The 27084-nt window shown below is 47.4% G+C and overlaps 1 protein-coding gene across 5 annotated transcripts in view; it reads right to left on the bottom strand.

Annotated features, from left to right (window-relative positions):
* The window catches only part of DGKG (diacylglycerol kinase gamma), a 210708-nt gene that overhangs the window by 56222 nt on the left and 127402 nt on the right, over nt 1–27084 (bottom strand). For all 5 annotated transcript variants that reach the window (XM_051859167.2, XM_051859166.2, XM_002716461.5 and 2 more), the window contains one exon: nt 6446–6536. In XM_051859167.2, coding sequence (XP_051715127.1) covers nt 6446–6536 — 91 coding nt within the window. The remainder of the gene's footprint in view (nt 1–6445; nt 6537–27084) is intronic.

Consider the following 27084-nt stretch of genomic DNA (forward strand, 5'->3'; position numbering starts at 1 on the left):
CCTTCTCTACTCCAAGCTCTGAAGGTCTTTTCTTGACCAAGCTGGGAAGAAGGTTCAAATTCTGCCGGAGGACAGCAAGACTTGGACATCTCTTCTCCTCTCTATGAGTGTGCAACACTGCAGGTGCATGCCCAGGCAGAATAAGAGAATGCCCCCAGCTGGAGTTGGAAAGACATGGGTTCCTTTCTGTCACAGACTGGCTGGGTTAACCTGATCAAGATGCTTAACCTGGCCTTGAGTTCCCTCTTTTGAGAAGTAATAGGGGCTGGCGCTGTGGTATAGTGGGTAAAGCTGCCACCTGCAGTGCTGGCATTCCATATGGGTGCTGGTTCCAGTGCTGGCTGCTCCACTTCTGATCCAGGTCTCTGCTATGGCCTGAGAAAACAGTAGAAGATGGCCCAAGTGCTTGGGCCCCTGCACCCACGTGGGAGACCCAGAAGAAGCTTCTGGCTCCTGGCTTCAGATTGGCACAGCTCCGGCCATTGCAGCCATTTGGGGAGTGAACCAGCGGATGGAAAACCAGTCTCTTTCTGCCTCTGCCTCTCTATAACTATGCATTCAAAATAAATAAACAAATCTTAAAAAAAAAAAAAAGAAAGAAAAGTAAGGGCAGGGCCGGCTTTGTGGTGTAGCAGGTTCGTGTGCTACCTGCTCCACTTCTGACGCAGACTGGTAAAAGCAGAAGATGGCCCAAGTACTTGGGCCCCAGCCACTCACACAAGAGACCCAGAAGAAGCTCCTGGCTTTGGCCAGGCCCAGCGCTGGGTGTTGTGGCTATCCAGGGAGTGAACCAGCAGATGGAAGATTCTCTCTATCTCTGCCTCTCCCTCTCTGTAAATCTTTCAAAAATAAATAAACAAATAATGGTAAAAAGAAAAGTAATGGCACTGTTTTGGATTGGAGTAGCTAAAGGTATCTGCCCAGTCAGAGTAATCAGCCTCATAATTTATGAAGCTTCTTTACACTCACGGGTGTGCTAAATGTTAGTTCTAGAATTTAGGATTCTCATAGGCAGGACCTGTATATCATGATATTGTCTAAATATCGCTAGCACAATCTCCTTTAAAATAAAAATTGTAAAAATAGAGGTGGAATTTACATGGCATAAAATGAACGAGCTTAAAGCGTACAGTTCAGTGGGATGCAGTGCATTCACTCACATTGTCTTTTTAAAGCATTAGAACAACACAGTCAACGGTGTTGGTTCCATTTTGTTGTAACAGAAAAATGTTTCACTGCAGCTCCATGCTCAGGGGCAGAAATTTCTCCAGGCTCAGGTTGAGAGGAACCTGCTGGGTCCCCCAGTCTGGAAGTGCACTTTCAGGTTGGTGGGTGTCATTATCCTGCTCTCCAAAGTAGTGTGCGTGCCTCTGATGTTTCCAGCAGCAGCATTGGAGGGGTCGCCTTCACAGGCGAGCCACAGCAGCACAAGTAGTGGACCAGCTCTATCAGCAGCAACGTGAGACAGCTCAAGGATGCAAGGGTGTCAAGGGCAAGTGCAGGGTAGCTGGGGACCGTGGGGATTCCAGGTTTATTGATCAGATTTTATCTCCTTGATTGGGAAACATTTGGAAGACTTAAGACAAAGTATTGACAAATATCAATTCTGAGTAAGGGAGAAACTGTTCTCAAGACCTCTCTGTATAGTTTTTTTTTTTTTTTAATTCACAATTAAACAGGGTAATTGATGTGTAGAGATTCCCAAAACATTCTGGATGACAGACTTTTTTTGAGTGCCTTTCAGATTTGGACTCATGGATCCCCATACCCAGGGTCACATTAGTGCAGCTGGATGGTCCTCTCTTATAAACATTGTGCTATGGCTTGGTTGTACACTGTGGCATAGTGGGTAAAGCCATAGCCTGTGAGGCTGGTATCCCTTATGGGCACAGATTCTAGTCCTGGCTGCTCCACTTCTGACCCAGCTCCCTGCTAAAAGCCTGGGAAAAGCAATGGAAGATGGCCCAAGTGCTTGGGTCTCTGCACCCATGTGGGAGACCTGGATGAAGCCCCTGGATCCTGGCTTCTGACTGGCTCAGCCCCGGATATTGAGGCCCTTTGGGGAGTGAACCAGTGGATGGAAGATCTCTCCCTATCTCTCCCTCTCTCTCTCTGTAACTCTGGTTTTCAAATAAATAAGCCTTTAAAAAAAGAGAAACAAGACAGAGATACAAACACGTGTTCCCACGTCTTTTGCCACGTGACAGCCTGAGCTGCCGGGGTATCAAGAAGGCCATCACCAGGTGTGGTCCTTCGACCTTGCACCTCCAGAACCGTAGGCCAAAATAAACCTACTTCCTTGATAACTCACCCAGTCTGTGTTATTGGCAACGGAAAACAGACAACTATACACTGCTTTAAGATTAGACTAAATATCAAGGAATTTTGGAAGTTCTTATTTTTAGCCAGTAAAATGAAACATTTCCACAGAATGCAAAATAAATGCTCGAGTTGAAGCCTGCCTGGTTTGTTCCACCTAACTCCAGTCACATCTACAGACCTTTACAAAGCTATTCTGGGCCTAGGCTGGGGGAGTGACTCACCTGCTTACTCAGGTGAACTCGGGTTAGGCTGAATGTGGAGGGAAGAGGCATCAGGGAGAACCCTGAGAGGCCTCCTTAGCACAGAGGAGGGGGCGGCTGGTGGGGTGCGGTGGGTCACATGCCGGCTTCTTACTTGGGATCCACAATCTACTAGCACCCAGGTTCCACATACAGCACTGTGTTCCAGGCCTTCCTCCCTCCTCTCATAGAATATCGAGGGCCAGCACTTGGTATATTTTGTTTTATGCTCCCTTTTTGATAAATGTAAACACTGCATGCCTGCTTTTAATGTTTCTGAAATGTCAGAGTACATCTAAAAACCGTGAATAATAAGCAGTCAGACATGTCCCTCACCTGGCTGAGACTCTCCCCTCTGGATTCAGCTTTCTGAGCCCCCGCACAGCCCTGCCCGCTCACAGATGGTGGCCCTCAGGTGACCGTCTGTTCGCCTTCCCAGGAAAGATGATTATGACACCTGCTTTGCAGAGTCCAAGCACTTAGCAGCACTGCCAGTTAAATTCAAACAACAGAACAGTACAGAGCCCTGGAAACTTTACTATGTATAATGGCCTTGGGCGGTGGGCCAACCCTCTTTCCCCTGTGTGAAGAGAACACTGAGGTTCAGATGTAATCGTCAGCAAGTTACTTAACCCAAGTGCAGAATGGGGCCCAACCTCGGGCCAAGTGAATCCACACCAGGGTCTTCTCCCTGGTAGACTTAGCGGAGGGTCTGCAGGGGAGCCTAAGGAACCTGGGGTCCCTGGAGTTCCTTGTGCCCTGCCCCCAAAGCAAGGTCTGGGGTGACGGAACTCACATGGCTCCCCAGGACTCGGTGGGTCTGGCCAAGGGGGCGCTGTGTTAGCCAGCTCTTGAGTGTTCTGTCTTGTCAGCTGGGCCGTAAACTCCATTTCAGGGGGGGACCAAGTCTCCTGTTTCTTCTCAATGAGCCATTAGTCTCAGAGAAAGAATCTGTAGCCCGTGTGAATGGATTCCCTGCAAAATCCCATTTGGACTTTAAGTTTTACCATCCAACTTTTTGCCAGTGACAAACAGGAAAGGATAGACTAGAATACAGCAAACAAGCCAAGAGACTGAGCGGACGTCACTCTCTGTTAAGTTGCTGAGCCCCTGTGCCTCAGTTTCCTCGTCTGTAAAGTGAGGGTGTAATATCTGTCCTGCCAAAATACAGCGAGCTGCTGCGTGGGGAAACCTCCTGTACACGTTAGGGCAGTTTCCTGACCATCTCCCAGACCATCCAGCTGAGTCCACCCCTGCCTGCAGTGAGCATTAGGCTGCCTTCTGCTCTTTGCAAAGCTTTTCTCGGCAGAGCTGCCCAGCTGCCTGCAACGGGAAGTAATCAAACAGTCTCACGCCCAATGCAGGAGGAAGACACCATGCATCTGTGCTGAAGGATTTACTGTGTTTTTCAGCCCTTGGTAGGTAAATCTCTATTTATTGGGTTCCAAGCTAAACTCACTTCCAAAGATGTGGAATCTTCCCTCTTGACAGTTTCCAGCAGGGAAGTCTTGGTCGAGTGATTTAATGGTTCTGAGCCTCGCTTCAAGAATGGGCTCATGCTTGACTCACGGGGCTGTGGAACAAGTGAGGGCACAAGTGCATGACTTTTCCTTAAACTTGCTGGGCCCTTCTGTTTACCCTGCTACGCCTCTGTGCCCCAGCCTGCTTTTCCATAAAATGGGCCTTAGGATCCGTGGCCTGCTTAGTTCACAACGTTGTTGTGTGGCTTTGGAATCAAGGCTGTGGTAGGGATTTGGATATGGTGACGCGTGCAGACCTGTAAGGGGCTATTGTCAGGCTCCTGTCCTCACAGGCCTGGGCTGTTGTGTGCAGTAGGCATCTTGTAACAGAGCTTCTCGTACCTGCTCACCCTGCCCCCCACCCCAATGCTCTCACCTCTACCTATAATGCTTTGCACCTGTCACGTGCCTTGCCCCCCTTCTGGATCCCAATGCCCAGGCCTATCTCCTGCTAGTCTCTGGATGCAGAAATTCTGTTGGCTGTCAGAGCTGCTGGTCATGTGACACCATCACCCCCCTCCCCACTCCCCCAGCTTGCCCTCATGAATAAATACTAAAAAGACTCATTATGGGAAGATAAGGAAAACAGGAAGTGCTTCTGAAAGCTCCCAGAGTGAACAGCCCCACCCCCTCCCGAGGCCCCAGTGAGGCCATGGCCCCCTCCACTACTGAGGAAGAGCTGCTGTGTCTTGCGCCCGGAGGGGACGGTGGGGCACAGTCGGTTGGGCCTGGAGCCGGGAGGGCGGGCCACAGAGGCAGGGGAACTGGGCGGCTGTATTCTGGGCACCATTTCAAGGCCAGCTGCTGGGAGAACAAGCAGTCGCTGTGAGCCTGCAGCTGGCCGTGGTTAGACCAGGGCTGTCCCTCACTGGTGGTATATTTAAAGAGACCCCACCAGACGATCGTGCCAACAGGAGAAATGCACGCAGAGATCTGCTTGCCACGCTCAGAGCCCTGCCAAGGCCTCTCCACAGTGTGTCTAGGCTGAGCAGAGGAGAGCTGGTGCCTCGGTCTCTCCCAGGTGTAGGTGGTCACAGTTCTGTACCCCCTGGGGACACGGCCCCTGGTCCCGGGGGCCACTCTGCCCTCTGGCCAGTGGGGATTGGTGCCTCCCGCTCTGGTGTCAGTAACCCAGCAACCAAAGAAGACGGGCAGGCAGATGAGTCAAACCCAGCAGCCGCACAGAACCTCTGGCTGCGTGTTTTGTTTGTGAAAACTCCCTCTAGGCCAGAGCAGGGGCAACAGCAGCAGGGTGTGGCCAGGCTATCCCTCTGCCGCAGGCCAAACCCTCTGCTCGCAGCGCTGCCCGCCCTGCTGGCCACTAATGGAGGCTTTGAGACCACGCTGAGGGGCCGTGAGGAGCCCATCCTGGCCGAACAATTCAGCTGCCTCTTTCATTTGTTTTTCCCCAGTAAAAATCAGCCGAAAGACTTGAATCCCACGAGGGTGGGACTGGGAGCTAGGAATTCTGGGTAGGAGAAGCCATGGAGAGTGAAGCCAGGGGCTGCAGCAAAGTCTGGGCTCTTCGGCGGCCAGGCACCAAGGACATGGCCTTATAGTCACCCGGGTGAGGGGCAGGGAGTGGACAGCTCATCCCCAAGGAAGTGGAGCCCCAGGCAAGCTGTCGCAGGCAGGCTGCTACGTGGGTTGAGTTAGGAAAGCACAAGCTATGTGATCCGTGGGGCCCAGCTCAACGTGAACATGCTAAAAGGCTACCAAGAATTTGGGATGGTGACAGAGAGCATTAAATCAAGGGCCCATTTGAACATGGGGACCTTTGTGACTACACAGGTTGCATCCCCAGGAAGCAGACCCTGGGTACTAGAGTCAGCTCCTCCAGGCGGCTGTGCACACCAAAGCGGATGAGCTGGCGCAGGGGTTGGGGTGAGGGGTGGTAACAAAGCGGGTTTCTAGGCACCTCTGGCCTCAACCCCCAGGCCCCAGCCCTGCTGCTCTGTGGCTATCAGTTCCCAGACTTCTACCAGGCCTGGGCCATGCCTCTGCCCCCACTGCAGCCCTCTCCCTGTGTCAGTGGCAACTAAGTCTTTACTTTTCTGAAAAGGGGCAATAGCAGCAGGGCCACAGTGGCAGGAGGGCTGAAGGCTGGAATGGACTGTGGCTCTGGGTCCCCTGGGCCTCTGGGTTCTGGAGCCCCAAGGGCAGGCCAAGAAAGGTAGGTCCAGCCACCGGAGCCCTCTGGATGAGCCCATGGAGGTGTCTGGGAACAGGATGGAGGGGCAGCAAAGAGACCTCACTGTGGATCGCCACATCAGGACCCCAGAGGACATGTCCTGAGGGAGTGTGTCACAGTCCAGGAGCAGGTCCAAGATTCAAGAAGTCTTCCCCCGCCCGTTGGAAACTTACCTCCAACTCTATGTGGTCGTGGAGTTTCTTGCAGGTGGCTGCAAAAGTCTCTGAGGTGCCGAACTCAAAGTACCACAGCTTGTTCTTCATCCTGGACCATGAGGCAAAGAGACGGCTCAGTATCCTCTCCTTGACTTGGTCATGTACAATAGCTCTGGTGCGTGCACTGGAGGCCCAAGCCCTCAGCATCCCCTAGTCTTACATTTTCAGTACTTGTCTAGCAGTTGAATAGAGGACTGGACATTTCTACCACCTGTTCTTGCAGGGAACTTAAGGAAAACCCACTCACTCCCTAGACATCATGATGACTTGGGGTGACTGCTGACCACCCTCTGAACTTCCTGATCAGAGTGGGAGGAAGGTCTGCTTGCCTTGTCCTGTGAAAAGTCAACCAGAGGTGGCAAAGGTGACAGCGTGCTCTGGTCACTGTCCTGTCTGCTAATGCAGAGGACTTCAGGCAGAGCCTTCCTTTGGGTACAGTTGGCATATGCAGCCAAGACCACAGAGCCTGTGGACCTGTGAGGGGTGTGCAGTGTGAGGGCAGAGAGGAACAGTCCCACCATAGCCCACCCAGGATCTGTTCTGCTTTGCCTATGCTCTGATGGGTGGAAGCAGGGTGGTGAGAATTAGATTCACATTTGCAGGCAAGTTGAAAGGAGAAAAAAAAGGTGAGTGGTTTGGTAGCAATAACCATCCGCTTGTCCAGCTGTATTTGCCTAAGGCACGGCAACTTCTCATTTAGGGGAAGACTTTGTCATATTTACGTCAGAGTTACAGCTCACCATTTTAAATATTAAAAATTTCCTCAGGAGGAAACAAAATCAATCAATGGAGTTCCCATGCATCTGAGAGCTTTGCAAAGTCAGATGGTGTGCCTTGACACTTGGTAGCTGTGATCAGATGGTCACACCAGGAAGTGCTTCGGAAGGTACTCCATTCCTTCCATCCAACTGTCACCCCATTATCAGGGGCTGGCTAAGAAAAGGGACACCTGTCCAGTCTGTAAGCAGACAGGTTTCGCTAAGGAAGGATTTAACAAAATCACATTCTTTTTGGCACTCGGGAGACAGGAAGCCGCCTCGCATGCTGCTAATCCCCTGTCCTCGGACCTGTGGACCAAGGGGAAAGGCGCACTCTTCAGAAGGAAGGGAGCTCTTATTGCTTCCTCGCTCTCCCTAGGCTGCAGCAGTTGGTTCTTCAGAACAACAGACACCACCCCCTTTTCTCTGCATTTCTCCAAGGGTCTACCTAGAACTTGAAGACTATGTTCCTATGTTCTGTGCAGACTGCTAAGATCCAGTTGGTTGGGAAGTGGCCTTCCTGTCAGGATACACAAAAATAAATGATAAACGATGGAGGAAGTAAGGTCTAGGGAATTAGACCTCATGACAAAAGAGGAACTGGATGTACGTTAAGTAGAACAGTTGCTGCTTAACTGCTGCCACGGCACAGATATGTCTGAGATGTCCATCGCCTCAAGCCCCCAGGGTGACCGGGTGGGGTTATGGAGCAGGTTGAGTGCCCATGCCACAGCAAGTATTCTCCTCTGTACTCCCAGTAATGCCAAACAAGTGCTTTTGTTTTCCATGCATGTTATGCTGAAAAAGAACTATTGGGAAACACTGTGCTAGATCAGTAACTGGTTCTCTGTAATATGCACGGTAACGTGCCTAGATAAATCACCTGGGATTTTTTTGAAATGCAGACTCTGCTCCTGAGGTTCAAGGTTGGCTGTCCTCTGTTTTCTAACAAGCTGCTGAGATACTACTCAGCAGGGATCACACTGAAGAGTCATGAGGCTCTGTGGTTCTCAAATATTACTATTCATACGAATTGCCTGAGGCATGCCAGTAAACTGCTGCTCTCCAAGCCCTGTGGAGATTGTGTGTAGCTGTGGGAGGGGGCCCAGGGATGTGTATTTTTGTGAGTGTCCAGTCAGTCAGTGGGCAGGACCTTGAGAAGCATCGTTCTAGATCCCAGAGAAGTGAAAACCATGGGAATGGACAGTGAAGCCTGAAGGAGGAGATTCCCTAGAAAGGATGGAATGAGGGCCAGTGCCTTCCAACAGTCAGTGATGGCAAAACACCAAGTGAAGGGAAAACTCGGAAAACAAATGCCAAGGTTGAACATTCTTTTCCGGCAGCAAGAGCATCTCTAGCCAGGAGACTTGCAATGTGATTCCATTTTCAAATACCACTGCTGGTCTGAATCATGACTTTTGAAAGTTATTGCCAGGAGATTTAGAGTTTTAATAAAAATTTCCGGAAGCCATTGCTATTTTTGCCCAGAAGTGGCTCTTCTGATGATCTATCGAGGTTAAGAGGTCATGGGGAGGTCAGCATCACAGAATGACTGGCAGGATCAAATGGACTCCTTATCTACTGTGGGCTATGTAACCTTTGGCAAGTTACCTAACACTCTCAGGCCTCAGTTTCTTCATCTGTAAAATGGAGATAACAAAAAGGTTTGCTTCAAAAGGCAGGTGAGGAGATGACATGAAACAATAGCAAATCAATTCACCTAATGTTTGATGCATACTGGGCTCATCAAGAATGTTAGCTACTCACTTATTAGCTATTATTATTGCAGTGTCTTGAACTGGCATATCTGGATAACATAATAAGGCAAAATGACAGATTGGGTTGTTTTACTATAGATGCTGTATTTTTCTGAGCAAGAAAAATACGTGATAGTATTTGTTAGATTATGTGACTTGACTTTTGGCCAAAATAATATGTTCCCCACATATATAATATAATAGATCTTTTCAGAGTCATAGACTGTACTTGAATCCTTGATTAATAATCTTGTCTAGGCACATGGTTGGCTAAAGATGTGATGTTTTCTGAGAAAGTACATGTTTGGTGTGAGACTGTTAAAGTACCAATTCAACCAACCACCATTGTGCCAAGGAGTAGAGGGAGTGTGTTAGGTAAAAGGAAGAGCAAACACAGCATTCCATGAGCCAGACAACTAGAAAGGACAGACATAGAGGCAGACCCCAGTGTAATGGGCTAAGCACAAGCAACTGGGCTACGTACCAGGAGGGACATCCAGTTCCTAGTGGGGCCAAGGGTGACCAGAGAAAGCGGGCCAGGGGAACAATGCCAGAGTTGAGTTCAGAAGGACAAGGGAGATGGAGGATGAGCACCAGGCAATGGGACAAGAGAGTGTAAAGTTCTGCTGGGGCAGATGCAGAACTCAAGGTGGGGACTGGCCAGGTAAGGCTGGCAAGGCAGACATGGGCAGGATTGTGAAGGCTAGGGATGCCATGCTTAGGTGTTCGGGCTTATCTTAAAATCTATAGGACAAAATGAACTATCCTTAATTGAGGTTGAGGATGGAGGTGGTGGCCACAATGACTTGATAGGATTTGTGTTTGTTAAAGATCATTCTGGGCCGGCGCCGCGGCTCACTAGGCTAATTCTCTGCCTGTGGCGCCGGCACACCGGGTTCTAGTCCCGGTCGGGGCACCGGATTCTGTCCCGGTTGCCCCTCTTCCAGGCCAGCTCTCTGCTATGGCCAGGGAGTGCAGTGGAGGATGGCCCAAGTACTTGGGCCCTGCACCCCATGGGAGACCAGGAGAAGCACCTGGCTCCTGCCATCGGATCAGCATGGTGTGCCGGCCGCAGCGGCTATTGGAGGGTGAACCAACAGCAAAGGAAGACCTTTCTCTCTGTCTCTCTCTCTCACTGTCCACTCTGCCTGTCAAAAAAAAAAAAAAAAAAAAAATCAGATCATTCTGATCATTCTGTTCTGGGAGGGAGAGTAGACTGGAAGGGAAGGTATGTAGAAGGGAAGGGAAGGTATGTAGGAATCCAGGAGAGAGTTGCTAGGGCCTGAACAAAGGTAGTGCCAGGAGTGCTGGGGAGAAAGGTGAGAAAGGGTATTCATAGACTAGAATTGAGGTAGGACTGACAGGAGTGAGACTCCCAAGGTTCTATCTTAGATAGCGTGATAGATGGCAGATGTGGTTTCTTGAGAGAGGCAAACAGCTCTTCAGGGATTGTCCTCTTTGTAACTGAATGGTAGCACTTTCGTCTTTGGCCCATCCATTCATCCATCCAATCCCACATTGATTGTACCTTACTATGGGCCAGGTGTGGTACACAGTTCAGAGACACGTGATGAGTAATACTGGCAAAACCTCCGCCCTCACAGAGCCTACCTACTTTTAATACCTTCACTAAGACTCTAATATTTGACCTTTGACCCAGAGGAGACTGTTTCTAAATCTAAAAGCTTCCGTTTCCCTTCTTTTAACTCAAGCACTTTTTAGATAGAAGAGAATGCATGCTATTGCCTTGGCCTTATTTTGCATTCTGCTAAACACATCATACACACCATCTCTGTTCTTGTAGAAGAACCCTACCAGCTAGGTACTATAGCAACAAATAAGGAAATCCACAGATTGAAGTAAGTTCTCTTCCTCATCAGCACACCCACCACCATCACCACCTTTCCAAAGGCTTTCATAAAAGCCTACAGGCATGTAGTACCCTACCATTTGGCACAGGAGACATAGCCCTCACTCTCCCTGCGAACCCCAGGACCTAGGTGCCAATGCTACATGTTCCCCTTTGAAGATGTATCTCAGCTACTTTACTTCTAGCTTATGTTCTTGGAACCTTCATCTCTTCAGCTACAAAATGGGAATATTATTCTCTATCTGACAAAGTCGTGTAGCTTGTGTGACAAAGGCAAAGCACCAAGCAGGTGTTTAATGCATAGTAATTGCGCAATGGCTCTGCTTCCATGTTGCTAGGAGACACAATTACTGGAAGTCTCATTCCCCAGCCTCTGCAGCAGTAGGGGCAGGAGTAGTGTGGGGGTTGATCCCAGGCGGCAAAATTTTTTTTGAAGAAAATAAAACAATGTTTTAATGACGGCTTGAATGCTTTTTCTGCAACTCTCTTCCTGAGTTTTCTTTGGCCACCATTTCTTTCCTTCTTATAATCACCTTTCTGCTGTGGATGACTAATTGTTAACCAGTTACCCTGAGGCTAACTTCAGGTCTGAGAAACTCCTACATTCCTTATCCTGTCCTAGGCTACCCTGGTGAACCGATCTTCGAGTGGAGATCCTCATCTGGTCTCCAGGGGACCCTCAGCCATGTAGATAGTGCCACCATGGGCTGGGTTTTACTTCTGGATTTTCTAAAATTCCCCCTGGTTTATAAGAAAATAATAACACTGATTAAGAGTTAGCTGACTCTTTTCATTTGGAGTCAAATAAGACTAATTAAAGACACTCTTTTATGTATGTCAGCAATATGGGGCTGGAATCAGTCACCATCCTGACAGCGATGAACAGCCCGTTGTCAAGAAGGCCCACAAGTGAAACCAAGCTAGCTGCTGAGCATTTGTGATGGCAGAGGCAATGAACTTGGCCCCTGCACCACTCTGTGCTCCTGGGGGCCTTTTCTGAGAATCAAGGAAGTTTTAAAGGCAATAGACTTTTGAAGTCATCAAAACATGAAAACATTTCTGTGGGCTTAGAAGTCTACACAGAGAACACTCCAGTGATTTCTAGAAATAGAAGCCCTTGAAGTGAAGGTATTCCTCTTTGTGGTTTGGACTTTGATAATCAGGTTCCCCAAGTGGTTCATGAGTCACAGAGTTAGTTAGGCCTCTGTTTGTCAGCATTAAGTTGAAGGCCTGGTGGAACAGATGCTGCCTACAGGCTGGTGTTCTGAGCTGTGAGGCAGCTATGCTGGACCGGTAGACAAGGGCCTGCTTTCTAGCCCCGGTTCTCATGCACACTAGCACATAACCCACCGTCACCTCCCCTCCCTCCCCTCCATTCCCTCCCCTCCCCTCCCCTCCCACAGAGCCACTTGGTTCCTCCAGGCCCAGTTTCCTCATTTTACATATCTTACATGAAGGGCTTGGATTTCTATGGTCTCATCCAGTTCCCTACACAATTTGAGACCACTCAGTGTAGGACATGGTGGGAGGACCTGTGTGCCCCACCACTGCTGCTTCATAGGAGTATGGGCCTGAGTGTTCCAGAGCAGTCATTTTGGAAAAAGAATCTAGAAATCTACGTTTTTATGTAAAATCTCCAGATACCAGAGTTTTAAAAGAATATTGAACAATTATCCTTGGTATCCAAGGGGGATTTGCTCCAGGACCCTCCATCAATACCAAAATCCATGGGTGCTCAAGACTCTTGTACTCCTTTAAAATGGTGTTATGTTTGCATATAGCCTTTTTCCATCCTCTTATATACTTTAACTTGTATCTAGAGTATTTATAATACCTAATTCAATATAAAGGACATATAACCAGTTATTATACTATATTGTTTAAGGAATAATGACAAGAAAGAGTCTGTAAATGTTTAGAGCCACATATGGAGAAGGCAACTGTATAGTCAAAACCCACACATCTGAAACAACTATACCTAGCCAACAGACCATTTATGTGCACTAATTATGTATTTTCAAAAGGTTCATCTTAATAATAACAACAAATCATCTCGTTTAATGCCCTCTTTCAGGCTACTGGTGGTGGTGTTGCCACCGCTACTGCAGACAACAGATGAGCATCACATTGTTAAGGTAAAGAATGATGTGGTGCAACCAAGCAGGTGTAATAAAAACACAGATGGGGCAAATGCAGCTACAGCTGTAATTATAATTAAAATAATGAATGTTGGTAATAATGTTGAGAATACTTTACTTGTTAAAATTTATTATTATTTGAGTCCCAAATATCTTTGAAAATTTAGTAATTGCATTAACCAAAGTTTACATTAAGCATTAAAAAAAAAAAAGGAGCCAAGGCAGGTGAAATTAGCTCTGATTGTCAAGTCCTGTAGGGGCCCATGACTCACTTCACAGGTGCTACGGAGGCCATCTGTGTCACCAACACACCCAGCTGCCTTGGCCCATTGAAGAGCTTGTCACCACATCTAATCCCTTCTGCATTCTGTCCCCTGTTCTCACTGCACATTGGAATGGGCACTTGGTGACCCTCAGGCACAGAGCTGTGGATGGAATAATCTTTTCCAAGAGGCAGCAGTGGCCCCCTTTGGTTCAAGGGAAAGTGAACACCCAGCAATCTGGAAGGAGGCTTTATAAATAGCTGTTTTTGTACTCTGAATGTGACTCTTGTGCCTGCTGTTCCTGCCAACAGATTTGTGTTGGCTCAGTGTATTTCAGTCTCAAGGGCCAAGGTATTCCCTGGCTTGTTTCCATACTTGGGACAAGACGGGTGTTCATAGCACTCAGAAAAGTCTAGGGGAGAGAGTGACAGGAGGACTGGAGACCGGCTACCAGGAGAGAGTGCATAAAAACATGAGGCACAAGAGAGAGGACTCAAGGAATAAGAAGGGACTCAAAGGGACAGAAAGGCAGATAAGGGAGGGAGAAACTTGCTTAGGATATGTTTTCCTGTATTAGATAAAGCTGGAATCCTCCACATAACCCATGAAGACACTTCCTAGGCAATTTTCACGAGTGAAAAGCTACCTGTGAAATCACAGATGACAGATGGCACTTAAGGGGTCTTCAGGCTTTAGGGATTCCTAGTCAGGAGATCATAGCTTCCAAAGTATAAATGGGGGCCATGAGATATTGTCAATATTTCCTAGTGCAGAACAGTATTTGCACATTTATTCCCAATAAAGACTGCATAGGCTGCATAGTGGGTTACTTTTTAAATGTAGAGTGGAATTCAATCAATTAATATTTGTTACTGCTTAGTAACTAGAGACACTGATGGAATGGCAAATGGATGTTGAAAAATAAAACCAGAGAGAAAAAATATTACTTAGAACAGCCTTTGGCTGACGAAAGTCTTATTCAATACCACACCCACGGTGGAGGTGGGGTGGGAATGAATGCATACAGCAGTCTGCATTCGATGGCAAAAGGGAGTGTGCAGAGCTACTACTGCCTACCACGTCCGGGTGGATGGTGGCTGTCTTCTAAGCCACGCAGCCTTCACATGGTACGTTACTAGGAGACTGAGATCAGTTCTCGGTGACGCAGCTGGGAAGTTCAGAGCTGGAATGCAAGCCCCAGCTAAAGATTTCCAGGCACATCCTTTACTGTTTCATTCCTCCGGCTCCCACTGCTGACACAGAGGCATCTGAGACAGAGAAATCTCCAAAGTCACCAGAGCACCCGGCATGTGTGAGAGCTGGCTCTGCTTACATCTACTGCGTGGGCTGTGTGCACGGCCCTGCTCTGGGTGGCTGGGATCTCATGACACTCCTCGTCCTCCTTGTCAGAAAGTCAGTGGTCTGGTGGCAGGTGTTTGGGGTAGCAGTGAAACTGATGCTGGGACACCCACATCCCGTATCAGAGTACCTAGGTTCAAGACCAGGCTCTTCTTCTGATTCCAGTTTCCTGCTAATGTGCACCCTGGGAGGGAGTAGGTGATGGCTTAGGCATTTGAGTCCTGCTTTAGCCTGGCCTGGCCCTAGCTGTTGTATGCAGTTGGAGAGTGAATCAGTAGATGGAAGATCTCCATCTCTCTGGCTGTCTTTGCTCTTCAACAACAATGGAAATAAATTAAAAAAAATTTTTTTAAAAAAGAAAGTGGCTGGATTCCCCCTTAAATCTATGGTCTCAGGCCGGCGCTGCGGCTCACTAGGCTAATCCTCCGCCTAGCAGCGCCGGCACACCGGGTTCTAGTCCCGGTCGGGGCGCCGGATTCTGTCCCGGTTGCCCCTCTTCCAGGCCAGCCCTCTGCTGTGGCCAGGGAGTGCAGTGGAGGATGGCCCAGGTGCTTGGGCCCTGCACCCCATGGGAGACCAGGAAAAGCACCTGGCTCCTGGCTCCTGCCATCGGATCAGCGCGGTGCGCCGGCTGCAGCGCGCCGGCCGCGGCGGCCATTGGAGGGTGAACCAACGGCAAAGGAAGACCTTTCTCTCTGTCTCTCTCTCTCACTGTCCACTCTGCCTGTCAAAAAAAAAAAAAAAAAAAAAATCTATGGTCTCCACTCTTGCCCCTCACTAACAAAGGGCACAATGCTTGAGCCTCATGTTTAGAGTGGCCTCTCCACCCCTTCAAGGGTAAATTTTGGCTCCAATCAGTCTGCTGCCTCTGAGCAGGGACCTTCTCTCCCATATAAGACACTGTGTCTATGGATGACAGATGCATTCTCCTCTGACTGGCTCTTCTGTGTGGCACCTGACAATATTCACTCCTTTGATGGGCTTTCCCGAGTTCTATCTGGCACCTGCCAATATTTGCTCCTAAGAGCAGGACACAAGCACGATGAAGCCTCCTGAAGGCTGACATGTGGCACACAGTGACACGTGTGTGCACAGGCCCCAGCAAGAAGGTTTCTCTGCAACTCATGAGTACCATGGCTCTATGTGCCCAAACGCCACCTCTCTGGCTGTGTCTGAGGTCTCAGAAGTCTGACTAGAACACCGTCACGGGGACGTGAATGCCACCACGTGCTCCTGGGGCAGCCCTCAGGAGAGACTGAAGGAGGCCGGGCTGGGCCCCATCTTGTTGGGGGTCCCCTTCCAGGGATCCTGAGTCTCAGGGTTTGTATCTTGTCAGTACCTGGCCTTGCTAGGAGACAAAAGTTCTCTTCCTCCACAAAAAGCACAAAAACAATCTCTCAGAGTTGGGGTGCTTCTGAGCAACCCCTTCCCCTCAGAACAATCTTTCCTGGAAAGAACCTCCTTCAGGCGATTTGGCTGTGGCTGAAGGGCAATAAAGTCCTTCCAAGCAGTTATCAGAGAGCAGAGCCATAGACTGGGACCACAGATCCCTGCCTGGAGGGAAAGGGGAATGGCAACCGGGCAGGAGTCTGCATCCCTAAGGTTCCCTAGTGAGGACTCCTCTGGCCTTCACTGAGCAAGGCTGAAATGAGGAACTGTCAATCAGGGGAAGCAGGCCCATCCCCTCCCTGACTGCAATTAGCAGGTGGACCCTAGAGGGAGGCAGCAGCCTTTCCTCTCTAGCCCCTCCCCCCAACTAGACCCTGCCCCCAACTGTTGGGAAAAATCTTGACTTTCCACTTGCCCACCTCCCAATTCTTTACTGGGTGCCCAAACTGCACCAGCTGCCTCCCACACCCAGGGTGGCCCTCCTCTGGTGGGCACCACTGTGGCTAATTTGTAAATGTGTCTGAAATGGCGGTGCCTTGGCAAAGGCAAAGCCATGGAACCTGAGAGGGACAGGCTGCAGGAGCCTGCTCTCCCCCTCCCTCTCCCAGCCAGCCTCTCTGACCCCCAGGCAGTGTGTGATGTGTGACAGGTCCGGTTACACAGCACCTTGGGTAAGTCAGTCCTTTGTCACTCAGCTTATTGCCCCTTAGATGTGATGTTGGGGTTGGGCTAACCCACAAAAGCCGATTAACCTATCAGGTACTTGAAGTACAATGTGTGGTTCTGGAGACAGCTTGATGGGGCTGAAAGAATTCTGGTAAGAAGTCAGAAAGGCATGGGCCAGGCAGTACCTCACTCACTTACTTGCTGCTATGTGACCTCAGGAGAGGTATGTAGTCTCTGTGTCTTCATCTTTGAATTGGGATGATGTAACCTGCCTTACAAGGAGTCCTGGGAATATGGGGGAATGTATTTGGGTCAAATGCTATCCACTCAAATAGAGCTCCATTGCCACCTATAAAGCTGACTCTGTGGACTCAGGGATTCGGAGTTCCAACTTGAAATATGAGTAGTATATCTTCCTGCTGAATTGGGATTGAGGATCTTTGCTTTCCTCAACCTCCTGGAAGAGAAACAGGGGGGTCCTTCTATCCTCATGTCCCTGGCGACGACCCTGAAGTCCAGGCCGAAGTGTTTATGAGTGGCACTGGAGATGTCGGGGGGAAAGCGAGAAGCAGCAGAGGCAGGAAGGGCAGTTGAGGGCACACACGTAAGTCTGCATCCTATCTCTTTCTTTTGCTGTCATTAAACTCCACGATGGTCCAGTTACTTCCTCCTGTTTCCTGTGCCTCCCATGCCATCAACCATCCAGACGCCTCCTGGTGTGAACTGAGTGCAGGCTAAGGAGTTCCCACCTGCTTCCCTTATCTTTCAAGTCATGGGATTGTTAGCAGGGCAAGTCCAAAACTTATGAGATGGGGCAGATGCCTGAGTAAACCCCCCTTCCCTTTCCTAGTCCCTCTTCCTCTTGTGCCAGTTTAAAAAGTCTTAAACAGGAAAGTACCAGCCAGAGTCTCGCTCTGCTGAGCAGCCCGCAGTGAGCCCTGGCAGCAAACCCCTTCTATTTCATCCTTTTGAAAATCTCGTCCATATGCTCTCTCGACTTTGCTTCCACTCTGAAGTTTGCAACTTCCACTTGTGTGCACACCCGATACCCATATCAGCGACTGTGATGTATATGAACTTGTCACCCCTGCCTAGTCTAGGGTTGCAGTTGTGTGTTCTACCCCGCCTCCTCTCTGTCTGCGTCTCTAAGGCCGTGCTTGCCTCCCCCCCGTGCACGTGACTCATTCAGTTTGCCCCTCACGGTGCAGCTGGCAAACGTGTCCCAGCCAAAGGTGTGGCCCGATGTTCCTTCCTGCCAGTTCCTGGGGAGAACTGCTTGGCAGCCACCTCTGCCATGTCTCTTATTTCCAGCTCACACCTGCTGCCCTTCCATGGGCTGTGATTTTAGTTTCCTTTGAACATTCTAATTTATCCCCCTTAGATCGCATTTAAAACTCTCCTGTTTGGTTTTCAAGTCTCTGGCCAAAACCTATTCCTCTTAGTTTATGTGACAAGCTCCCAGTTCCTTGCCAGGGGCCTCTCATTCCAACATCAAAATCCATGCTCCAGAAGAGCAGTTGTTCCAAGACCAGCTATGGAGCTGCTGTGTCCTCATAGTTGCCCATTTCTTCTAAGATACCTAATGTTCTTTTTGAATGGTCTTAGGAGGTTAGAATCTATATGGGTGTACATTATAAAGTTTGCAGAAGAAAAAGGTAAATGCCAAAAAATCTTTGTTCATGCAGAGTTTGTCCATAATACACATTTTCCACAAACTTTCTGAAGACCTCTCATAATAAAGTCTCTACCTTTATCTTACAGAAAAGAAATATAATTAATTGGGAATTTCCCAAGTTGTTGTTGTTGTTTATCAATTGAGGCTCCCTCTGACCCTGTCTTCCTGTGAATTTCCTCTTAAAATCTGGCAGAATTCACTTTAGCACATGCTGGAAGAAGACAGTTTGGGTAAAGCCTCATGCTTTTAGCTTTTTCCCAACATGGATTTCCTTCTTCTGTCTATGTTATATTTATTAATCTGATTCAGACTTTGCTTTATGTTCTCTGTGGCCATCTGGGTCCCTTTTCTTTCTGGATCACTTCTTTCATGACCCTTTACCAATGCAAATAAACTCCTCCTCAAGCCCATTCATTCTGCCCTTGGCTAGGAAACCAGTTTAGATTTACAGCATCAACAATTTGTGACCAATTTCAAGCAAGAAAAATAATTTCCCCGTCACGTCCTTAAAGTTAGATTTCCTGGACATCAGTGTGACCACTTGGAAGTCCAAGAATCATATGGGGCCTGGGAATGTGTTTATTTGGCTTGTACAGTGATTTTTAAAATTGGAAAATTTACATACACACTTGGAGCCCAACTTCTCTTGAGAAATCAGATCTATTAATATTAGGTTGCTTTTCAACCTGGAAAAATTGGCTGGATCTGAGTGCTGGATGAATCCCTGCACCCAGGGCACATGCTTTCCAGTTTGCTGGAGTCTCCACCCCTCCCTAAAGCCTCACATCCATCCACTTTTCTCATTTTCATGAACTGGCTGGTCTCGGCAGGCATTTGATTTTATGACCCTTCATAGAAATCTTTGTAGTTTCTTCCTGGAAGCCACTTTAAAAATATCTCCCCCACTTCCTTGCCAAACTGATTCTTCCCATCTGCACTAATGGTACCTTTGGACACAAATCCTAACATATGTGTGATTTCAAGGGCAAAAGCTGAAGCTGTTAGTATGTGCAAAGATCATATTTACAGAAATAAAATATCATCCAAATCCACCACTTCTGGGAAACAAATGCTTTTGGTTGCTCTGTAGGAGGTACAACCTGGTTGGTATATCAACTATTCCATAAGAATGGTGCACTGAGCAATGAACTTGTCTTTCAACTCCTGGAAAAGTACCTTACACTCATGTTTGCAATTCCCCTGAATTTTTCAATTTATGCAAATGAAGATTATTATAAATTTTACTGTTAAGATATCAAGTTTTTATTATTAAGAGACAAATTGTCTAGTTAGTAGACTATCCAGCCCTTCAAATCTCTTCTTCTTTTCTAACTTATTAGCTCACTGTTGACCATTTCATTATTCTTTAGTACACCTACTACCGGATGGGTGAAAGAAAAGATTAAACCATGAACCAAGCAAACAGCTCAAGTTCGAGGCCATCTTCTTTTGCTAACTTCACCCCAGCCTTGTGCAAATCTGCAGAAACCCAGATGGAGAGTGGTCGCCATCTAAGTTTAGGGATGAAGTGGAACAGAAGAGGCAGGGGAGAATCTAACTAATTAGTATGCTGTGCTGACACTGCCAGTGAGATTTTCACTGAGATGAACTGTGAGATTTTCCCAGTCTGAGTCCTGGGGAGGCCTTTCCCACCACCTCTTAGCCTGTGGTAACCGAAAGCTGGAGATTCAGACACACTTTCAGCTCATGGAGTTCAAAGGCAAGGTAGGGTCCTTGTCTTGATTGGCACTTTGGAATGCTCTCCAAAATGGCCCACTTTCAAGATTAAAGAGACTATTCAACAGAATAGAAAACGTCTTGTTACTAGACAGTGAGGAATTCCAATCTGAGTGTAGGTTCAATAAACATGAATATTCAGAGATTACGTAAGTCCCTGGTGCTTTGGTAATTTGAGGGTGCTAAGTACATTCTTGGAATAAGGAGAGCTCCTCTTTCATTGAAGAGCATTAGAAGATTGGGAAATGCTTTCTTAGTAAAACATGAAGTGGCAAACCCCTTGCACATGCATACCAAAATTTAAACACTCCACCAATCTTCAAAGAGAGATCTCCATCTTCAAAGTAGAGATTTGATGACCCTCCTCCTATAGGTGTTTATGGAGGGGATACTTATACTGGGACGGGGTTTGAAATCCAAAGCCCTCACCAAACTAAGGCTCTTTGTCATGATCACAGATGAGAAACACCACACCATGCATGTAAGTTAGAGATCCTACAATGGCCTCCATATCAACTGCATGTTCTCCTAAAAAATTCCCGTAGTGGGGGCCGGTGCTGTGGCATGCTGGGTAAAGCTGGTACCTGCAGAACTGGCATCTGATATGGGTGCCAGTTCGAGTCCCAGGTGCCCCACTTCTGATCCAGCTCCCTGCTAATGCACCTGGGAGAGCAGTGGAAGATGGCTCAAGTGCTTGGGCCCCTGTACCTATGTGGGAGACCCAGAAGAAGCTACTGGTTCCTGGTTTCAGAATGGCCCAGCTCCAGCCATTGTGGCCATTTGGGGAGTGAACAGCGGATGGAAGATCTCTCTTGCTGTCTCTCCCTCTCCTTTGTAACTCTGCCTTTCAAGTAAAATAAACAAATCTTAAAAAAATTTCTGAAGTGATCAACAGCATCATTTCAAGTCCATCTATTTGCCTACGCCAATTCTCACAAGCAATTGTGATATAGTTGTAATTTCCATTTTGCACACCAGAACATTAAGATTCAGAGAAGTGAGTAATTTCCCAACAGCACTCAGTAAACAAGAGGTAGTGAGGGGGGTGAAACTCAGCTCTTCTGATGCTGAACACACGAAACTCAGGCACTGGTGTTTACATTTCAGAGTTACATAGCCTGGTGGATAACAGAGTTGGAAAACCACTTATCCAACGATTCTCGAGAGATAGTTTACTTATTTCATTCAAGAGTTACTGCATTTCTTGATAAGTTTAGTGAAAGACTGCTTTCAAAATTTCCTTTGGTCCAAACAGTAAGTGAAATAAAACTTTAGGAAATATTGATTTAGAAGATGAATTAAAAGGAATAACTTGAATATTTCTTGAGACCATCTATTACCCTTCACCTTGCTGTCCAATTTCTTCTTCATAAAATGGTTGTAATTATGAATAGTTTTTGAAATGTCAGGATGAATATGCTAATCATATCAGCTCTAAATATAAAGATGGACTCCAGGGTATCCCAAAATAAGGACAATGGTTCCCCTGAGTTCTAATTAGTGAAGTACAATAGAAGACAAAGTCTCACATTCTTTTCTCAGGATCTTAGCACAAATACAAACAAACAACATGCCCAACCAAGTTGAAGATCATCTAAGTTGACTTCTGCATGAGATAATCTGAAATTGTGGTGGCGAAGAAAAGAGAATGACACACAGATTTCTTCTTCAATGTGAATTTCCACTTCCACAACCAGATAGCATGCTTTGAAGCTCAGGGTTTATAAGAAAGCCCTGTGGTTGGTTTCCGTAGTTCCTCCAGCCATGAAATGTCCTAACTCCCCTGGGTACCTCAGGGTGGCCATAACAAATGACCTTCATCTGTCTACTGATGCGCCTATCTCTTCTTTATGTTTCCTCCTGGAAGCTATCTCTTTCTTTTTCTTTCTGGGTCTCTTCCTGACCCAATATCCTGTGACATTTCAGCAAGGCTCTGTATGTAAGGGTTCCAGTATTTCTAGGAGCCCTGAAATAATTTGAAAGGTAAGTCCTTCCTTCCTTGATCCATTCAAAATATAGTTGCTGAATGAGTAGCCCCATTGTCCACTCATCCACCTATAGGAGAAAGTGCACATGCCTGTATAGATCACCAAGATCTTGCTGTAGCTGCCTCCCACCTGCCCCCTACTACGTCCCATCTGGGCCTGGAGCCTCCAGCCATTCTTCTCATATTCTGTATCCTCCCATCCTCCTTCCTTTTCCAGGCCACTTCCCTCCTCTTAGCATGCTCCGGTTCCCTCTCTCACTGGTAAATTCCTATTTCTCACCCAAGCTCTCCCTCAAATGTTTCCTTTGGAAATCTAATTTCACTTCCTTAAAGAGGTGCTCAACACCCTCAATCTTCAGGGTCCCTCATTAAAACAAAGCTCATCACATTATATTGAAATGCTTTCTTTTGCGAGGCCTTGAAGAGTTCTCTGTGGGGACTGGCTGGTGTAGGTCGAATTGTGTCTCCCCTACCACCTCCACCTCCACTAGAAGACATGCTGGAGTCCTAACGCTCTCTACCTGCGAATGAGGGCTTATTTGGAAATATGGTCTTTGCAGATGTAATAGAGTTAAGATGAAGTTATGCTGGGTTGGGATGGGTCCAATCCAATGACAGGTGTCCCAATGAGGAGAGGGACATCTGGACAGAGACACGAGACACACAGGGAAAATGCCAGGTGATGATGGAATCAAAATTGGAGTGACAGATGACCTACAAGTCAGAGAATGCCAAGGAGAGCCAGCAACCACTACAAGTATGGGGGGCAGCATGGAATGGATCCTCCCTTGGAGCTAGGGGAGAAGTGATGCTGCCACCAGCCCTGGGAGCTAATAAATGTGAGAATAATTCCTGTTGTTTTCAGCCACCCAGACACAGCCATTTCTTATGGCCACCCAGGGACACTGATCAAGTCAGTGATAACATCTGCATGTGCTCATCTTCCCAGAGAGGCCCTTGGGCTCCCGGAAAGAAGGGGCTGTGGTGATTAATCTCTCCTCTCAGCCCTGCTCAACACGCTGTGGCTGGAGGAAAGCACAGGCCCAGCAACCCCCCTTTCTGGCTTTAGTTCAGTGGACCCCAAAGAGATCTTAGACCCTTCTTGGAGTGAGCAAGCTGATGAATGAGCAGGAGGGAGAGCAGCGGAGCTGCCCAGCAGAGAATTGCAGAGGACAAATCAACATGGGAGGCAACGTGACAAAAGCCTTCTGGACTGAGTTCCAGAGAAGGTGGGGTGCAGAAGTGGAGGTCAGGCCCAGAGCTGGCTGTGGAGGGAGTGCTGAGAACAGTGAGGCTGCATGTGAAAGAGTGATGTGACCAGGCCACAGGAGATGTCACCGTGGGTCCAGGACCTATGGGCACTGGGGCAGGTGCATAGGTAGGTAGGAAGGTTGGAGCAAGACAGAGAAGGCTGCACTGGGGCCTGAGGAGCAGGACTTCATAAAAGGTCTTGATGCAAAGCAAGGGAGCTTACATCCCGGGAACTGGGGCATGGGTTGTGGTGGTGGGTACCTGTGCGGCAGCAGGATGATGAAAACATTGGCTCCAGCTGGGCTGGGGCCCTGAGGGCAAAGCATGAGGGTGGCTACGGAAAACCTGAAGCAGAGGATGTTTTGGGGACGAACTGGGGACTGAGGCAGAAAGGAGGGAAGAGGCTTCAAGGGGACAACCTGGTCAGTTGGGGGGTGGGAGACACAGCATGTCCATCTGGTGGGGGTCCTGGTACATGCACGAGTAGACCCTAGGCTCAGAGAAGAGGCGGGGTTTGTCATCCCAGCAAATGAAACTGTGTCTGGAAACCTTAGCAAGAGACGCCACAGCTTCTCCCAGTGACACATTTCAGCCTTTGCTGCCACTGGAGTGCTCCTCTCCCCGGAAACAGCTCTCACTTTTGAAGCACATCCCCCACTCTCATTCGGTCTTGAGTGGAGAAGGGAAAGGGTGTGGCCACTACTTCCTGTTTTGAGTCCTTCACACTGGAGGCCCATTTCCAGTACTCTGTTTCTCTCCAGGAACAATGGCTTTGGTTTATTCAGTTTCCTCATGGACTCATGTCTGTGGCGTCTGTTTGATCTCTTTCTTAGGTGCTTCTTTGGTCATAGCAAAGCACACTGGGAACACAGAGGGGAGGGAAGTATATTGGATAAGTGGAGGTTTAGGAGACAGAGGTTTAAATAGCAGCTCCCACAATGACTGATTGTGTGGTCTTGAATAAGTTAAAGATCACTCTGGGCCTCAGTTTTCTGAAGTGTAAAATGGATTGGTAAGATTTATCTTCTACTTGGAGAGTTGGTACCAACTAAAAATCCTGTACATGAGAGTCTTGAAAACTCTTAATATATGATGGCTATTATTAGTATGGGTTGGAGCAGGACTGATTACATTAGGAATGCTACCTTTCCAAATGCTTTAACATCATCATAGTCATTCAAGCTTCAAAATCTGTACTGCTACGAATTTCAGATGGCAACACTGCTATCTCTGATAGTCAAATAAAGCACAAATTGGTCCTGTTGAGATACAGCAAAAATACATGAAAGACTAGGACCTGTGCTGGGAAAATACAATCTTTTTTATTCCCTCCACAAAAGTACAGCTTTATAACATATCAGAGTTATTTAAATTGCCTAGGGAACTGAGTAATGATATCTTTGTTTTCCTATTGACTGAACAAAATCATGGAGACGTTTTAATTGGAAAAGACTAATAAAACTGCCACTGCAGATAAACCCACTTGAATCCTCTCCTTTCTATCATCTTGCTTTCATAGCTTATAAATGCTTCTGTGTTAGTGATGTTTGGAACCAGTGTATACAGTGTGATCGCAAGTAAATCAAATTGTGCAATGAAAGTACTGAAGGAAAGTAAAATGCTGACGCCGTTTATTTCTTGGGGAAGGCGGTGTGACATGATGTGTTGTTCTATAATGAGCCTGAATGACTGATACAAAAAAAAAAAAAAGACCTGAACATAGCATATAACTTTATAAAAATGTATTATCTCAAATAGTCTAAGGTGTGTATGTATATCAAGTTAACTGCTATAAAATACCAAAATGCGAATGTTGTGATTCTGAGTAATGGTACTAAGAGGGTTTGGTTTTTTTCCCTCATTTTACCTTTTTTGAACTTTCCGAATTCTGGTAATACTGCAATGTACTATAGAATAATACTGTATATTATTCAATTATACAATGATAAATGGATTGAGATTTTATTGAAAAATCCTTTGTTTGGCAAGATAAATGAAAAGGAAAAGACACGCCATGCATTTCTGCACTTGATGACTCACAGTCCATGACCAATAGATATTTACCTGTCCTTCTTCGAGAGTCACCAGATCCCAGAGTGTTAAGGGCTTCTGAGTCACCTAACATGCTTATTATCTGATGTAGGATCTGCCTTTGTAATAAGAATATTAAGAATGTGAACAATGATAGCTACCACTGATACGCCAGGCTCTGTGACAAGGGCTTTAAATGCATTGTTTTGTTGGATCCTTAAAATAATTCCATGAAGGAAATACTTGAGGTAGACAGAATAATGTCCTGAAGATGTCCAGGTTCTAATTCCTGGAAGCTGTGAATGCATTCGGTTACGCGGCAGAGGGGAATTCAGGCTGCCAATGGGATGTAAGTTGCCAATCTGCTGACCTTGAGATGGGTGGGCCCCACTGTCTGGCTGGGTCCACTGTAATCACAGGGTCCTTATCCGTGGAAGGAGGGGGAAGCAGAAAGACCGTCAGAGGGACGCAAGGTGAGGAAGACTCAACTGGCCACTGCTATCTTTAGATGGAAGAGACTAGGCACCAAGGAATGGGCGCAGCCTTTCTTGGAAAAGGGAGGGAACCGATTTTTCCCTAGTGCCCCCAAGAGGCACGCCGCCCTGATGATACCTTGACTTAGCCCACTTGTTTCAGATTTCTAACCTCCAAAATTGTAATGTCATTAACTAGCCACTAAATTTGCAACAGCAGCCTTAGGAAACTCATAGAATGTTATATCCCAATCTTACAGGTGAGCAGACTGAGGTATAAGCAGAGTAGCTTGGTCAAGGTCACACATAAGTTGTTGGCGACAACTCCAGACTTTGAGTCCAGGTTGTCTGATAATAGAGCCTGAACTCCACTGGTGCCTCACGTTCAGCGCCTGTGTGGACCTACAATGTGAAACCCACCAGCATCCCAGTGGCCTGCTGCTCTGAGGACGGCTCTGGCTGACAGAACTGATGTCCTCATGTGGTCTTTCCAGTCACTTGCTCCATTGATTTAATCATGCAAAATAACTCAATTTCTTCTATGGGAAAATCTTATGAAATGTTTGAGGCCAGTAATTACTTCTCCCTAAAGTGTCCTTTCTTCAGGTGGAATACTCTCGGACTCAGCCTTTCCTTGTAAGACACTTTTTTTTTTTTTTTTTTTTTTTTTTACAGGCAGAGTTAGTGAGAGAGAGAGAGAGAGAGAAAGGTCTTCCTTTTCCGTTGGTTCACCCCCCAAATTGTGGCTACGCCCGGCCGGTGCACTGCACCGATCTGAAGCCAGGAGCCAGGTGCTTCCTTCTGGTCTCCCATGTGGGTGCAGGGCCCAAGCACTTGGGCCATCCTCTACTGCTTTCCCGGGCCGCAGCAGAGAGCTGGCCTGGAAGAGGGGCAACTGGGACAGAATCCGGAGCTCCAACCAGGACTAGAACCCAGAGTGCTGATGCTGCAGGCGGAGGATTAGCCAAGTGAGCCGTGGCTCCGGTCTGTAAGACACATTTTAAAGTCCCAGTACCTTCTTGACCTCTCCTCCTGGAAGGCCTCCAGGCTGCCAACACCCACATCTGGACCCAGCCAGTCCCTACCTGACTATGGATTTGTATACTTTGATTTCCTTCCATGAGGTTATTGTGCTAACCTTAACCCCTTTGAACTTGATTACATACTACATCTTGAGCTCTTTGATGAAAATATTTCTGGAAATCCAGCTATCAATAAATAAATACTGATAACTTTTGGATTA

Source organism: Oryctolagus cuniculus, chromosome 4, assembly GCF_964237555.1.
Source record: "Oryctolagus cuniculus chromosome 4, mOryCun1.1, whole genome shotgun sequence".
Classification (NCBI taxonomy): Eukaryota; Metazoa; Chordata; class Mammalia; order Lagomorpha; family Leporidae; genus Oryctolagus; species Oryctolagus cuniculus.